The 15,642-nt window shown below is 49.2% G+C and overlaps 4 protein-coding genes across 4 annotated transcripts; 2 read left to right on the top strand and 2 right to left on the bottom strand.

Moving 5' to 3' along the window:
* Positions 1–2,245: 2,245 nt before the first annotated feature.
* Positions 2,246–3,763, bottom strand: TERG_00494 (uncharacterized protein; the record flags this gene model as incomplete). Its single annotated transcript, XM_003238457.2, has 1 exon — positions 2,246–3,763. One exon carries the CDS (start codon positions 3,761–3,763, stop codon positions 2,246–2,248), a length of 1,518 nt encoding a protein of 505 aa, XP_003238505.2.
* A 247-nt stretch (positions 3,764–4,010) lies between these two features.
* TERG_00493 (uncharacterized protein) lies at positions 4,011–4,542 on the top strand (the record flags this gene model as incomplete). The annotated part of the gene is made up of 3 exons (XM_003238456.1): positions 4,011–4,038; positions 4,153–4,289; positions 4,411–4,542. The coding sequence occupies 3 exons, from the start codon at positions 4,011–4,013 to the stop codon at positions 4,540–4,542; spliced, it is 297 nt and encodes a 98-aa protein (XP_003238504.1).
* A 1,776-nt stretch (positions 4,543–6,318) lies between these two features.
* On the top strand, positions 6,319–12,260 carry TERG_00492 (uncharacterized protein; the record flags this gene model as incomplete). Its single annotated transcript, XM_047747601.1, has 4 exons — positions 6,319–6,329; positions 6,401–6,421; positions 6,501–11,903; positions 11,963–12,260. 4 exons carry the CDS (start codon positions 6,319–6,321, stop codon positions 12,258–12,260), a joined length of 5,733 nt encoding a protein of 1,910 aa, XP_047603562.1.
* Positions 12,261–13,151: 891 nt separating this feature from the next.
* TERG_00491 (uncharacterized protein) lies at positions 13,152–15,040 on the bottom strand (the record flags this gene model as incomplete). The annotated part of the gene is made up of 2 exons (XM_003238454.1): positions 13,152–14,915; positions 14,990–15,040. 2 exons carry the CDS (start codon positions 15,038–15,040, stop codon positions 13,152–13,154), a joined length of 1,815 nt encoding a protein of 604 aa, XP_003238502.1.
* Positions 15,041–15,642: the final 602 nt, after the last annotated feature.

Raw genomic sequence — 15,642 nt, 5'->3', positions numbered from 1 at the left:
GGATGAGGATCGAGGATCAGGATCCGGATAGACGCTGTTTGTGCTCACGGTGCAGTTTATATATCTACATCGGCCTGTCTATATATACAACCAGGCTGAGCCCTCGCAGCGCGATCATCTTGCCGCTGCTTCGCCATCGTCCGCCGGACGGGCTTGCTCTTGCATGAGGGCTGAAACATTTCCGCCAGCAGGAAGACTTCTTCTCTATTTACTACTCACTGTCTGGCCTGCAGAAGAACGCATTCTGGGGTCGCTTGTCTTACGTCGTTGGCTACATACATACATACATACGTAGAGACGGCCCTGGACTCGATGCAAAAAGATACGACGACGCGGGCGTTGTTTGCTATGAATAGAAATGTACCATGCATGGGGGAGCAAGGGACAGAGAGCATCCCGTTCTACGCATGCATGGACGGGTTCCTCGTCGTTTTTCTTTTCTTTTCTTCTTCGCTTTGCGTTGCTTGGTCGGGTACCTGGAAGCGGGCGGCATGGCTGATCGACCGCTCGCCTGGGGGGGAGTTTAGACATCAAACGCATTATTATTATTATTATTATTATTATCATGTAGACATCAGTGCATTATCATCATTCGTCTAGTCAATAATAACAGAAGTAGCTGTGTATATGCAAAGAGTACAACTCTTAGAAGTCATAGAGGCGGTGTTGATATCCCCAATGCTAAGGGGGATCCCCCCTTTTCTATGCAGTTGACTACATGACGGCGAGACGTCGGGTCCAGGTCGAAAAGATATCCTTACCGAAGCTGACGGACAAGCAAACCAGCTAGCGACTTACTGCTACTCTGGACTTCCCTGGCCAGAAGCAGGTGCTGGTGCTGGTGCCCCGATCACCCATCCGATACCGCTGACCAGTCCTTCAGTTACCAGATTGCTCACAACGTCCCTCTTCCGCGTCCGAGGAGTCTCGACTCCCTGTCCTTCCTCGCCAGAGCTGTTGTTCGTCATGTTTCTACTGCTGGTGTTCGCCGGGCTGGCAGATGTCAGCGGGAATGCGTTCTTGCGCAGCGCCGATGCAGCACCACGAGCAACGTCAAACAGGCCCATCGGCGCCTCTTCGTATCCGCTTAGCTTGGCTGGTCTCTGCAGCTGGGGCTGTCGTGTGGAACGTGCTCGTCGTTCACGCTCAAGTTCGGTGTCAAGAGCGTCCAGCTCGCTGCTCGACGGGCCGAAGCCACCGGGAACGGCTACTCCCACGCCCATACCCATGCCCATGCGGCCCTGCTGATCGCCCTGGTAGTCCCAGCTCTCTGCCTCCTGTATCTCTTGCTCCTGGAGAGTCGACATCTCTTCGTCACACCGTCGCCAGACAGCCAGGATCTCAGGAAGGTATTCGGAAGACGGGGCCAGGACAAGGGCTAAGGAGAGCAGCTCCATGCGCTGGGAAAGGCGTGCGATCCTGGAGACAAGTGTCGTCTCCTGCGTTTCTTTGCCAGTCGGCGGATGACGGCCGGTGTTGTATGCGGCACGCCATGAGATGTCGTCGTCGACTTCGTCTTCGTCTTGCGCATGTCCTGTCTCGCCTCGCTCATTGCCAGGAACTAGAGACGGGGGTATTACCCGTGTGACGACGTAGGAGTATGCAGTGTCAAAGTCGGATGCGTTCACTGCAGCCGCGATGGCAAGAGACAGTATTCGCCTCCCTGCTGATACGACGGCCTGATTGGGGGATGCAGTCGACGCTGCTGGTCCCTTGCTAGTAGGGAGCCCAGCTGCAACCAAATTCCGTCCAATAACCAATAGATCGTCAAGCTGCGTATACCCTTTGGGGTTCTGCTCTAGAACCTTTTCAATCAATGAGATCGGGTCCTGGTGTACGCGGATGCTGACGGGTTGAAATGGTACGCCATGCTGAAGCGTCAGCGAGTAGAACGACAGGGCGTGGGTTGCGGACAGCAAGCTGCTGATCTGCTGGAATGAGACGGACTGCGGGAAGTATGGGGCAAATGCTTCGAGCCTGGAATTTTTCTCGTAAGAACAAATGCTTTTAAAAACGCGCCTTGTGGAAGACAATGGGAATATGGCTCTCGTACAGGTCTGCTGATCGCTTCATGCCACCTCTGGTCTTATTGCCATTGGTTGCATTGTCATACGACGCAAATATCGTCTCCGTCACAGCCGATTCGATCTCATCGCGAGGAAGAGGCATGGAGCCTGGTGAGTCGAGATATATATCCGCAGCAAGTTTGTATTCTATTCACATAGGTTGTTAACATGGAGATTCCCTAAATCACTATAATTTGAAGGGAGCATTTACCTCTTGCTGTCAACATGGCAATAAAGATCTCTCGTTCAAGTTTGAGCAAGGGAATCCTCCAGAATAGCCCCTGCGGTACCTCCAGCTGCGTACTGCCTCCCCAGCTATGCAGCCAGAGCAAACTCGCCCTAACCTGGGCCCAGTCCCGAGGCGGAGGGTGTTGGTGGTTGAGAGTCTCGATTAGTTTCCGCAGTTCAAAAAACTGTGCATCAGCCTGTCCCAGTAGCATCATCTCCGCTGCGGCTCGAGGTGACATCCAACGGCCGTACTGATCAAGTATGCGGATGGACACCAGTATAGCGTTTGTAAAGGATATTGACTGCTTCGTAGGGTATGTGAGAGGATTCGAAGGGTTCAAGAGCATGTTATGTAGGAGGTGCTGCCGAGATACTCTCTCAAGTTCCGGTATATGAAGTGAGAGAGGATGCAGGCCCGCATTGTTGATATGCAACCGATCATCGAATCCAGTAAAGTCAGCGACTCTCGATAGTATACGAGCCGCTCCCGATATTAGTCCAAAACCGCCATCAGACAGTGCATATATTGACGCAAGGCCAGCTTGCGCATATAGAGACATCAGCCTCTTCTCCGTATCTTCAGATAGCTCTTCATCCTGTGCCCCATCGTAGTCACCGAGATTTATATCTCCTGGCCCTGACCACTGCTCCACTGCCTCAATGGCCAAGTGGAAGTCACGAATGCTGGTCGACAAAATCCATTCATTTACGTCTTGCCAGCCAACCTCAGCCAAATCAGCGCCGCTAGTTGTGCTTTTTTTGTTGTCTAGTTTCCGCCTCTTCGATTTGACATGTCCGTACATCCAGGGGCCGATCAGGCCCTTCAAGTCTCTACCAACATCCCCTCCTTTAGAATGTGGTTCAACTGCAGAAAGCAAGATGTTCACCGCACTTCTCGAATCCAGTGACTCTATCAGTTCTAACGACAAGGCTCCTTCATTGTCAGGATGGTATTCGTAGTTGAACCTTATAGCGGGTAAGACAACGGAAATAGTCCAGTCGCGAAGAGCGTTTGAACTCGAGATGAACGGATCCACTAGTTCGAGGATATATAGCTGCAGGCCGACTTCGGTATCAATTCTATGCGCTCGATGAATCAAGAACTGGATTAGAGGCGGTTCGGAGGCGTCGATATTAATGTGTGGGCGTCGAAGAGGGAGTAGTTTCAAGTGTCGAACTTGTTTGCGAGCGTCGGGCTCGGATATTTCTCTGATGGCGGCAATATCTGCTTCCAAGTTGCAGTCCGGAGGCGGAGAGCCATTGACAAGATGCTTGATCACTTGAGTATATTGTTCGGGCTCTGTAATCTCTGGTAGGAACGTAAGGACTATTCGAAATAGCAGTTCTAGATGGAGGGTATGCGGAAACTGGGATTTGAGAAGCGGAAGGCCCAATATGTCCCCGTTCAGACAAAGCTGCACAGCTAAGAGAACAACATGAAAATCTGATAAACCTTCAAAAACCGTCATCGTTCTGATGTTATCGTGATCAACCGGTGCACGATGCTCCCTTGAACAGGTGTCTATAGTAGTTATATCATCCAACAGTGTTAGATTGAATAATAGAAAGATGTGGCACCAAAAGAGGGTTTGTATTAGATAATCAAGCAAGCTCGGACCAACGCCTTGAGAACGACCAACGACGGGCTTTCAAAGCGTCGGCCAAAACCACAGGTCAACTTGAAATCGCATTCCTCACACAGGCAATTGAGACACAATGGCGTCCGGATACGGTCTTAACGGTGGTAAGTGCATATTCATGCTGTCTTATGCGTCTTTTCTATTGTGTAGACTGCAGCAGAGGCGCAAATAGTGGAGGTTTGGAGTGTTAGCCAGACTGCTAAGTTATGGCCATTTAGGCGTGTCACGATGCTTTCCCTTCTGGCAGGACTTGCTCGGCTGCTACGTCGTCAACTCCGTTGAGGGTGAGGCTGGCAAGAAGAAATGTATCGGAGTTCTAGATGATTACTATGAGTGCCTACATCACAAGAAAGAGGTCAGCGGTTTTCCCCAACACCCATCCGGCTGATGAGCATTTCGACCCTCTCCCCAGGCCCATCACCGGAATAAAAAGCGAAACATATTTGAATACAAGACTAAATTATACCTTCTACTAGGCCGCGAGAACCCGAGAAATGCAAAATGCCTACCGAAAAGCCATGTCATCCCATCCCAGAGAGAGCGCCCCCAGAGCCGAACAGATAAGCCCATTAGGATTGCTGGGCAAAGAAGATGCGAAATCATCATGATCCAGAGCTTTGGGTGACAAAAATTGACGGACGATAGAGGATTATCTTTATGTGTAAATAAAGGAAAGAAAGAAGAGAAGACGCCTGGGTTTGGAGAGATTGTTTCCTTCCATACCCGCTCTGTGTACCTGGCAGCATGCCGTGGAGTTCATGTTTTACTATTCGATTCCCCCAACATAGCAATGAATTGTTTGCTCCTGGTGGCTTTGCCCTATTCCATTGATCCTGATCTTGACATGTTTCCCCGACCTTTCATTTCATCCATGATACCAGCCGCGCGTGCAACATGGATTTTGGCTACTCCACAGGTAACAGCATATCCGTCTTTGATTTGGTTTGTTGGGAGCGGGAGACTTTCACAGCCGGTTGAGTTGCTGGAGTAAGATTAGGTACCCAGGTAATCCATCCTTCCTGGCTGTCAAGACTAGCCTATGAATATTTATTATTGTCGCCTGGAAAGCCGTCTCTTTGGTCGTTTCGCACTATTTACTGCCTACCCGGACAGCCGGGAAAAAGCCGCCAAATGATATACCTAACGAAAGAAGCAACTAGCGACACCTTTGACTGGTGAGGCTGTGAGCTTCTTTCCGTCCACCACCAAATGTCCCAAATGTCCGCCCGTCACGGCCATCATGTGACCTGAAGAAAACTGCCTCACATACGAAGCGCTCTGCATAATTCCTCCACAAGGCTATTTATTTTACGTGTGAGAGGTGCTTCAGTGTGCCGCCCAACGCCTTAAACCCGAAAGCTTGAAGCTTGTCGATATATAGCACAAGCTATTATTACTGTGTAGCTATGTATATCATCCAGTCTGTTCCCCCGGCAGCCGGAGCATCTTGTGATCGGCTGCTCTGAGAGACTGCGTGCCTGCATTGGCGATCCTCTCATCTGCCTCCTTCCAACGTCTCAGACTCCAACGCTCTGCCCGTGTATGTATGCTCCGACGCAGGCGACCTATACTCCCCTCGCTGGCCGTCCGCCCGTCCGCCTGCCTGCCTGCCTGTCTGTCTGGTCTGTCTGGCTGGCTGGCTGGCTTGCCCGTCCGCCTCCTGCTCTCAGGGGTGGTCACGTGTCAATAATAGCGGCGCAGGGTTGTAAGGGGGCGCCGCGCCATACCGAAAGGGGACTAGCGGTGGAGCCTGCCGCGCCAGAGAAAAAAAGACGCTGGGCCCCCGATGATATAAACATGCTGCGCGACCTCGATAGAAAATTATTCTCTGAACCCGGCACGCCCAAACAGCTTCCCTTTTCTGCACTGCCTCTCGCCCCCCTCCCTCCCCCTTCCCACCACACACACTCACCCGCGCCATACACCCACAGCCCTGCGCGGCCTGACTAAGGCTTCAAGCTCTCCCGTCATCCCGCCTGGCCCGTCTACTCTTTTTGCGCCGGCGAGCGAAAGTACTCTATAATATCTAGTTCGGCCAAAGGGGCCATGCTTCCCCCCAGCGGCCGCTTTTTCCTTCCATAGAGGTCGCCTTGGTCCGCCCTATGAGCACGCTCCTCGCAAGCTACGTCTAATCTAACGCGCTTCTTTTTTTACTTCACTTTCCCGCCTTGCTTCACTTCCCACTTTCTGCCCTGGCTCTTTTCCCATTTTTTTTTTTTTTATTTCTTTCATTCGATGACGGGAATGACAGTCACTTGGCTGCTGCGCTTAATCATTTCTGCTTAATTCTTCTTCGCCCGTCGCCGGCTTTGAGGGACGACCTTTTTATCTACATCGCTTTAGCGCGTCGAAAGTGAAAAAAGAGCAAAAAAAGGCGAAAAAAGATGGGTTCAAGGTTAGTGGCGACCCAATCACGGGGCTTCTTCAGGCACCCACTTTGCTGACTCATACTAACCCTTGCCGAAGCCGGCTAGATCGCTTAGTCACGTGAGTAACGCTTTTTAGATGACTAAGAAAAATATGGAACAAAACTGACATGGTCACATGACTATTCTCAACATTATAGCCTTCTAGAGACAGGGAGCACACAGGTCATCAGGAACACAGCGGCCCAACAGCTAGCAGATGTGCAGAAGCAGCACCCAGATGAGCTGTTTAATCTTCTAGGGCGTATACTTCCGTATCTTCGGTCAAAGTCATGGGATACCCGGACAGCTGCGGCCAAGGCCATTGGTGGCATTGTCTCCTTTGCAGAGAAGCTGGACCCCAATGCCGATGATGATGATGATGATAATGATACAATTACTACCAAGGCCGAGGCTAAAGATGAGGCCGAAAAGGAAAACGACGGAGCATCGGAAGAGCTGCTGGATCTCGAGACCCTGGACATAGTCTCCGTTCTTAAACATGGCCACAAGCTGCTCGGAAGTGGTGGGAAAGAATATGAATATGCCGTTGCTGGCTTAGACCCTATTTCTAGGTTACAGCAACAAAAAAAGACGCTGAGAGGGCGGTTGGGCCTTGCTGGCGATTACCCCCAAGAAAATCTCATCCATGATACCGAAATGTCCAATGGTTCTCAACAGAGGAAGCCAAGCCAGATACAGATGCCCCCCCCTCCACTGGACACTTCTGTCGGCGGCCTTGCTCGGTCACAGCATCCATTTAACCGCGACTCTCCACTAGAGGAGGCTCCTCCCTCAGCTAATGGCGATGATCACGGCCTAAGCAAACGACAGCTTAACCAGCTGAAACGGAAGAACAAACAGACAGCGAAGCTCGGTGCCAATAAGATACGTATCGTTGATCTAGCAGTTCGAAAGGGGTCTGAAGCTGGGTCTACACCAACTGAAGTATCTACTCCTCACCCGGTCAAGAAGGAAAATGAAGATGACGAACATGACACCAAGGATGATTACTTTTCCATCAAGAGAGAAGGCCCAGATGATGACTCAAAACTTGTAAAGGAGTTTAAGGGTACCGTGGTCCCCGAGAAGCCATTTATTCAGAGCAGCTCTTCAGATGGACAAGACATTGAATGGCCGTACGAGCGGATGTGTGAGATCTTAATGGTGGATCTATTTGACCAGAATTGGGACATCCGTCACGGGGCGGCCATGGGCCTGAGAGAAGTTATTCGTGTCCAGGGTCATGGTGCCGGCAGGCAGTATGGCAAGACACGAATGGAGAATGATGCGTTAAATCATCGTTGGCTGGGCGACCTTGCCTGCCGTTTACTCTGCGTCTTCATGCTAGACAGATTTGGTGACTACATTTCAGACAATGTCGTAGCACCCATCCGAGAAACTGTAGGACAGACGATGGGTGCTCTGTTGTCTCACCTGCCAGACACCTCTGTCACTCGCGTCTATCATATTCTTCATAGGATGGTAATGCAAAATGATCTGGACCTTGACAAACCTATCTGGGAAGTCTGCCATGGCGGTATGATTGGCTTAAAGTACCTTGTCGCCGTCCGCACTGATATTCTTATGAAAGAACCCAATGTATTGGATGGAGTGATTGAGGCAGTAATGAGGGGACTGGATAACTACGACGACGACGTCCGTGCCGTTAGCGCGGCAACTTTGATACCCATTGCGGACGATTTTGTTAAACTTCGTGGCGGTTCTTTAGGCGCTTTGATAGAGGTGGTGTGGAACTGTCTATCAAACTTACAGGACGATCTTAGCGCCAGTACGGGGTCGGTTATGGACCTCCTTGCGAAGCTTTGTACGTTCCCTCAAGTTCTGGAGGCCATGAAACAGAATGCCGTACACGACTCCAACTCCTCCTTTGGAAACTTGGTTCCTAGGCTATTCCCGTTTTTGCGTCACACTATCTCCAGTGTTCGATCGGCAGTGCTGAGAGCATTACTGACATTCCTTGAACTGGATACCGATGGCCAAAACACCTGGGTTGACGGCAAGTCGCTTCGACTCATATTCCAGAATTTGCTTGTTGAACGCAATGAGGCGGTACTTAAGTTGTCGCTACAAGTATGGTGCGAGATGCTTAAGGTGGCCGAAAATCATAGATTGATGGACGGCAACCAGCTAGTTGGATCGTTACAGCCTCTTATAACGGCAACCATGAATCCATTTGGTGTTCCACGATACCCAATCCCGATGGATGCCTGCTTGTTCATCCGTCCCTCTGGGTTACCTTACACTTCCGCCCCTGTAGGCCCTAGACGTCAATCACCGAATACTCAAGTTGATCCTCAGCCCCCTGCCCGTGGCCGACGACGCAAAGTTGAAAAGCAGGAGCCACCACCTGTCAACTCACACAACGTTGACGGCCACATGCTGCAGGGAGATATTGATCTGGTCGGCCTGGACACGATGATAAGATCAAAGATATATGCAGCTTCCGCTCTCGGCCGGTTTTTGAAAATATGGCAGGTTGTGAACGGTTCAGATCTATGGCAAGGAATATTGCCTTGCCTCAACTGGCCTGGATCCTCGTCTCAATTGGCTGCAGCCATGGTGATAGAGGAATACGCAAAGAATCGAGATCTAAATTCTCCATGCCCCCCAGTCCTGTCCCAGTGGCTGAATCCGTTACTCGAAAACGAGCGACCACTATGGTACAGTGATATTGCGTGTTACTTGCAAATTTCCAGATCACAATGCCATTCTCTTCTTAATACCTTTCGAGATCATGCGCATGTATCGCCTTCCAAACTACCTACTCTAGCTGTCGTCGTCCAAGGAGAGCCAGAAGCAGGACCCAACGCCTTTTCAATTCGAGACGCTGAAAAAGTTCTCGGATCTGACTTTGAACGCCTTAAAAGGGAACTGACTCCTACTCAGAGGCTGACAGCACTGCAAGTACTTAATGACTCGCGCCAAACTGCCCAAGCTACGGTTGAAGAGGCGAAGGAAATCAAAGAACAACGAGACATGCGCATCAGAGCGGTAATTGCTAGCTCGCTTGTTTCTCTCCAGAACATCCCCAAGAAACCAAGCTACCTTATCAAAGCCATAATGGATAGCATTAAAAAAGAAGAAAATGCAGAACTGCAGAAGAGATCAGCTACTGCCATCTCCTCCTTAGTAGAGTATTACACCAGTGCCGCGAAGCGTGGTCCTGTCGATAAGATTATCGGCAACCTCGTCAAGTTCTGCTGTGTTGACACTACGGAGACCCCAGAGTTTCATCATAATGCCCATTTAGAAAAGGCCGTGCTATCTCTGCGCAAGGAGGAAGATAAACGAGACCCGGTTGATACCGTTAAGTTTGAGAAGGAATCAAAAGAGGCGAAAGTTATGCGTCGTGGTGCCAAGGAGGCATTGGAACAGTTGGCTGGGAAGTTTGGAGCTCAATTGTTTGATAAGGTTCCAAATATAGCCAGCTTGATACAGAATCCTGTTCGAGAAGCTTTAGCTGGTGATCTACCTGCCGATATCAGAGACCCATCGAGTACGCTTGGCCAGGAAACCGTCGACGGCTTGTCAACTCTACGAGCCTTAGTTCCCAAGTTCGACCCCGGACTATACCCGTGGATCATCCAACTTATGCCCATCATTGCGAAGTCACTCCAAAGTGAACTTTCTGTCATTCGGTATGCTGCTGCTAAGTGTTTTGCTACACTATGCAGTGTTATCCCCGTTGATGGCATGACAATGCTTGTTGAGAAGGTATTGCCTACTATCAACAATGCGCTAGACGTCCACCACAGACAAGGAGCTATCGAATGTATCTACCATCTGATCCATGTCATGGAGGACCAGATCCTCCCTTATGTGATTTTCTTGATTGTCCCTGTACTTGGGCGCATGAGCGATTCAGACAATGATGTGAGACTTTTGGCAACCACAGCTTTCGCAACCTTGGTTAAACTCGTTCCACTCGAAGCTGGAATTCCGGACCCACCAGGTCTCTCTGAAGACTTACTTAAAGGCAGAGATCGTGAAAGACAGTTCATGGCTCAGATGCTGGATGTACGGAAGGTTGAACCGTTCCAAATCCCAGTTGGTATCAAGGCTGAACTTCGTTCCTACCAGCAGGAAGGTGTCAACTGGCTTGCCTTCTTGAACCGTTACAACCTCCACGGCATCCTTTGCGACGACATGGGCCTCGGAAAGACTCTACAGACTCTTTGCATTGTTGCTAGTGATCATCATCTACGCGCTGAAGAATTTGCTAAAACAGGGGCTCCAGAGGTTCGTCGACTACCATCTTTGATTATCTGCCCTCCCAGTGTTTCTGGTCACTGGCAACAAGAGATAAAACAATACGCCCCGTTCATTTCATGCGTTGCTTATATGGGACCACCAGCTGAGCGAGCAAAGGTTCGACCACTTCTAGACACGGTGGATATTGTGATCACCTCCTACGACATCTGCAGAAATGATAGCGATGTCCTTACCAGCATCTCATGGAATTATTGTGTTCTTGATGAAGGCCATCTGATCAAGAACCCGAAGGCCAAAATTACACTAGCAGTTAAGAGTATCGTCAGCAACCATCGCTTGATCCTGTCCGGAACACCAATTCAGAACAACGTCCTGGAATTATGGTCCCTTTTTGATTTCCTGATGCCAGGTTTCCTCGGAACAGAAAAAATATTCCTTGAACGGTTCGCAAAGCCAATTGCTGCTAGTAGGTTCAGCAAATCGTCTTCCAAGGAACAGGAAGCGGGTGCATTGGCAATTGAGGCCTTGCATAAACAAGTTCTTCCCTTCTTACTGCGTCGTTTGAAGGAAGAGGTCTTGAATGATCTTCCTCCAAAGATTTTGCAGAATTATTACTGTGACCTCAGCGATCTCCAACGGAAACTATTCGAAGATTTCACCCAGAAAGAACAGAAAGATATTGCCAATAAGGTGGGCAGCAGCGATAAGGAAGCTAAGGAACACATCTTCCAAGCATTGCAGTACATGAGGCGGCTTTGCAACTCTCCAGCACTGGTGATGAAGGAGGGACATAAACAGTACCACCAAGTCCAGAAGCTTCTTGCCTCGAAGAACTCAAACATTCGAGATATTGCCCATGCTCCAAAACTTAGCGCACTCCGCGACTTACTTATTGACTGTGGTATTGGTGTTGATCCCTCAGCTGAAGGAGAGCTAGCCACCGGTGCAAGCTACGTCAGCCCGCATCGTGCCTTGATCTTCTGTCAAATGAAGGAGATGCTTGATATTGTGCAAAACGACGTCCTTAGAAAGCTGCTACCCTCCGTCCAGTTCCTTCGTCTTGACGGAAGCGTAGAAGCAACCAAGCGGCAGAATATCGTCAATCAGTTCAATACCGATCCCAGTTATGATGTTCTTCTCCTTACTACGAGTGTTGGAGGTCTCGGACTAAACTTGACCGGTGCCGATACCGTCATTTTCGTTGAGCATGACTGGAATCCCCAAAAGGATATCCAGGCCATGGACCGTGCCCACAGAATTGGCCAAAAGAAGGTCGTCAATGTCTATCGGTTGATTACCCGCGGCACTCTTGAAGAAAAGATTCTAAAGTACGTTATAAACCTCCATCTATACTGGTTTTGTGTTCTGATTGCTAATTATACAATAGTCTGCAACGCTTCAAGATTGACGTGGCTTCGACTGTCGTCAATCAACAAAACGCGGGACTAAGCACCATGGATACTGACCAACTTCTCGACCTCTTCAACCTAGGTGAAACTGCCGACTCGGCCGAAAAACCAACCCAGGATGGAACCGGCAATGAAATTGACATGGTCGACATTGATGGCGAAGTCAAAGAAAAGGGAAAGAAGGGCTGGCTCGATGATCTAGGTGAGCTATGGGATGACCGCCAATACGAGGAAGAATACAGCCTCGACTCTTTCCTGGCGTCTATGAAACGTTAAACCGCGAAAGCAAAAGCGCCACGCCACACTTTCTCTAGCAGAAACGCTACATCTATTCCAATTTCACACGAGACGATAACCCGAGGCCCATGACTCCCATTTATCATTCTGTTTTGAACGCATTTTCTTCTATTTCCTTTTTTATTTTCTGAACTTTCTCCTCAGTTCCTTTCTATTTCCTGCTCAACCTGATTTAACATTTTCTTTGGGTATACGGCAATCATGCCTTTAAAATCAATACCCCTGATACCTCTGCCTACATCATGATACGGCGTCCGGTCAAGAATAAGGGCAAGGAAAAAAGGTGTTAGTAGGATATTTCTATTGTAATAGCCCACCTCTTCTCTTCTTTACTTTTATAAAGATTCCTTGTACAAGTACGATGTTATGTTGAATAGGGCTAATGAGGGTGAGGGTGCGCGTCTGGTTTTTCACGGCCTTTCTTTGCTACATTATTTGAATGGAATTAAGTACACTAGACATGAAGACACAGAAATTATAATAAAGTATACTGCGAACTGTTATTATTCACTTATTTGGAATCTTTATTTCCCTTTCCCTTTTATGGCATTTAGCTAGGACCCCCTTTGAAGATGGCCAGGTAAAACATGTAGAGAATACTCCAATAAAACACCTCCTCCCACCCCCATTTCCTAAATCACAACCAAAATCCAGAGAGCAAGATAGAAGAAAGAAGAGAGAAGAGAAAAAAGAAACCAGCACTGTGTCCATAAAAACCCCAACACCTTAACAGTAACATCTTGATTCAGAGCTAATGGGGGAAAGATTACGAGGATATTTTCGCCAATGTAACATAATGGATGGCACACTGGACTTAAAAAAAAAATTTGGCCCTAGGGGATGGGAAGGGTTTCAGCTCCCCTTGCTAGTTCAATGTCGGACTTTGGGAGTTGCAAGGAAGTTCAGTCGACTAAGGGTGAGTCCTTTACCCTTCTGAACTTTGCTGACAGGAGTACCACGCTTCGGGGTCACAGTGGTAGGTAAACATCTCTTGACTGGACTAGGCGTTTGCATAGCTGGAGGTGTTGTAGGATTTTGTTTAAGACGCTTAATGAATCGATCATCGCGCGGGGTTTGAGGCTCTTCATCTGTGTCATCACGACGCCGTTTCTTGTTTGTAATCCCGTGTGGAATAGGAGGGCGCTCCAGACCTGGCTGAAACTCGCCTGGCCTAAGAGGGGAACCGTTTTCTTGAGCAGTAGGTGACTGGAGTTTAAAGGTGAAGCCAGGAACCCTCCTTTCGTGTGGCGGAGTGGTTGGTGGAAGAGTCGGGTAGAGAACATCCCGAGGGCCACTACCTTGTGATTTTGAAGCAACAGCTGAGGGAGATGAATCATTGCAAGCATCCCGAAGTTTTGTGCTTGCCGAGAAATCCACGGTCTTCTTTGACGATGGGATACTTATTGAGGGTTTAAAGCTATCGGATAAGCCAAGTAGCTTTGTGTCAAAGTCCGCTCGTGGTAAAGGCTGGTGGGTACCAGCAGCAATCTTCTCAGGGTCATTGGAAAAGAGGGGTTGTGGCCGACGGAGGATGGATTTCAGCTGGGGCATCTTAGACTTGTACTTAATATCTGTCTGTGGGGTTTTGGGAGCCGAAAACAAGGATCTGCGCGCCGGTGAACGTGATATAGATTGGGCCTTCACAGTATGGGGGTACTTGATGCTTGTAGCACGGGCAATTGTGGGTTTCTGCGGTGTAGTGAACTTGGATTTTTCCAAGGGAGCTGGATTCGAAGGTGGCTTGTTCTGAACTTGTGAGCTCTCACCAGACAAGGGAGTCCGGGTAGATTGGCTCGCACTCGCTTGACCCCCGCGCCGCGGGATAGAGGGGCGTGTAGCGGCCACTCTAGAAGCTGGCGTGATTCGAGTTTTTGTTGAGACTTCCTTTTCAGGGTCACCAAGTTGAGCCTTTGAGATTGTGCGTTTAAGGCCCTTGGCCGGAGACGTTGGATTGGGTTCAACACGGGCTCTAAAAGCGGATGGATGGCCCTCGATGGAGTCCATCTTTCGGAACTGGGCCATATGAGCTGAGCTGAAACGTCCTGCAATACCCTTGGGCTTCGCAATTTTCCGGGACGTTGGCTGAGCTTCAGCCTCCACGTCCTTGCCCTTTTGTGCGTTTTTTTCCATCACCATCTGCGACTTAATCCTTGCAGCTTCCTCTCGAAGGCTTTCCATCAATTTCTTTGCCTCCTGGCTAAGTTGGGATTCTCCACAAGAAAACTTGAAATCGAAACTCATCTTGCTGAACTCATCGACGTTTGAAATCCTTCCCTTAGATGGTGTGTTTATTATAGAAGGCACTGACTGATTTGGACCTTTTGAATTATCATGGATGGGCCGGAATCCCAACTGGAGCCCTGAATCCGGCTGCTTGGTAGTGCTTTGCTGGACCTTACTAGGATGCATTTCTCCCACGCTAGGTTTGATAGCGCTGTGATTTTCCGGAGTTTTGGGGGTAATTTTGTTTTTGGTTGTTGATGGGGGGACTAGAGTCGATATGGCCTTAGAGGGGTCTGTTTTGGGTGTAGAAGGAACTGATTCAAGGAGCCTTTTGGTTTCTGCAGAGGGGTCTGCCTCACATCGCTGAGCCGAACGCTTAGACGGAGAGCGCTTAGTACTCGTGTCAATAGGCTGAACAATGATAGTTAGCACTTTATCCCGCCCTGAAGGATAGATTTTATGAGGATATGTTGCGTGGTTCTCACTTCAATTGCCGGCGTCTGGCCTCTTAATCGAGCAGACCTGCGGGTTGCCATGGCAAAGAACAATGCCCGCTCGAATCACAAACAATCTAATCAGATAATATTAAGACTGCCGGCTTGAAAAATGAAATTTTCGAATAATGTATGTTGACTGTGCGTGCGGAGATGAGTAGTTGTCTAGATGCTGCTTTGCTCGTTGAGCGCGGGATGCCTTCTTGTCTTTCCTCCACTCTTGACGTTCGTTGTTGTGGATGTAACGGATTCGGTAGAAAGTAAACAAACCGCGGCTTAGGTAAGCTGATGTCACGACTAGCAAACAGTGCAAACAAATGACATAACGGAAGTCTGCTTAGTCATCATGGCGGACGTCATTTGCAGGATCGTCAAACGTCAAACATAATGATTCGCAACCAAGTTCCCAGCAGTCTTCCATCATGATCGACAGCCTCTATCTTACACGATAGTGGAAGCCGGTAACTGTTTCCCGGCTAGAAACATCAGTAAGTGATAATAACGGTCTGACACTCGATTTCGTTTCGCCACTAACTAATATTGGAGCAGTTCACTGCAGGACAGTGGCTGGTAGCGCGAGTTATAATACCACAATGATCGGACAAGTACTAATACAGGCGTGGTACCCTGTAGCAGCCCTCTGC

This window comes from Trichophyton rubrum (genome assembly GCF_000151425.1).
Source record: "Trichophyton rubrum CBS 118892 genomic scaffold supercont2.1, whole genome shotgun sequence".
Classification (NCBI taxonomy): Eukaryota; Fungi; Ascomycota; class Eurotiomycetes; order Onygenales; family Arthrodermataceae; genus Trichophyton; species Trichophyton rubrum.
This window is presented reverse-complemented; position numbering and strand designations above follow the sequence as displayed.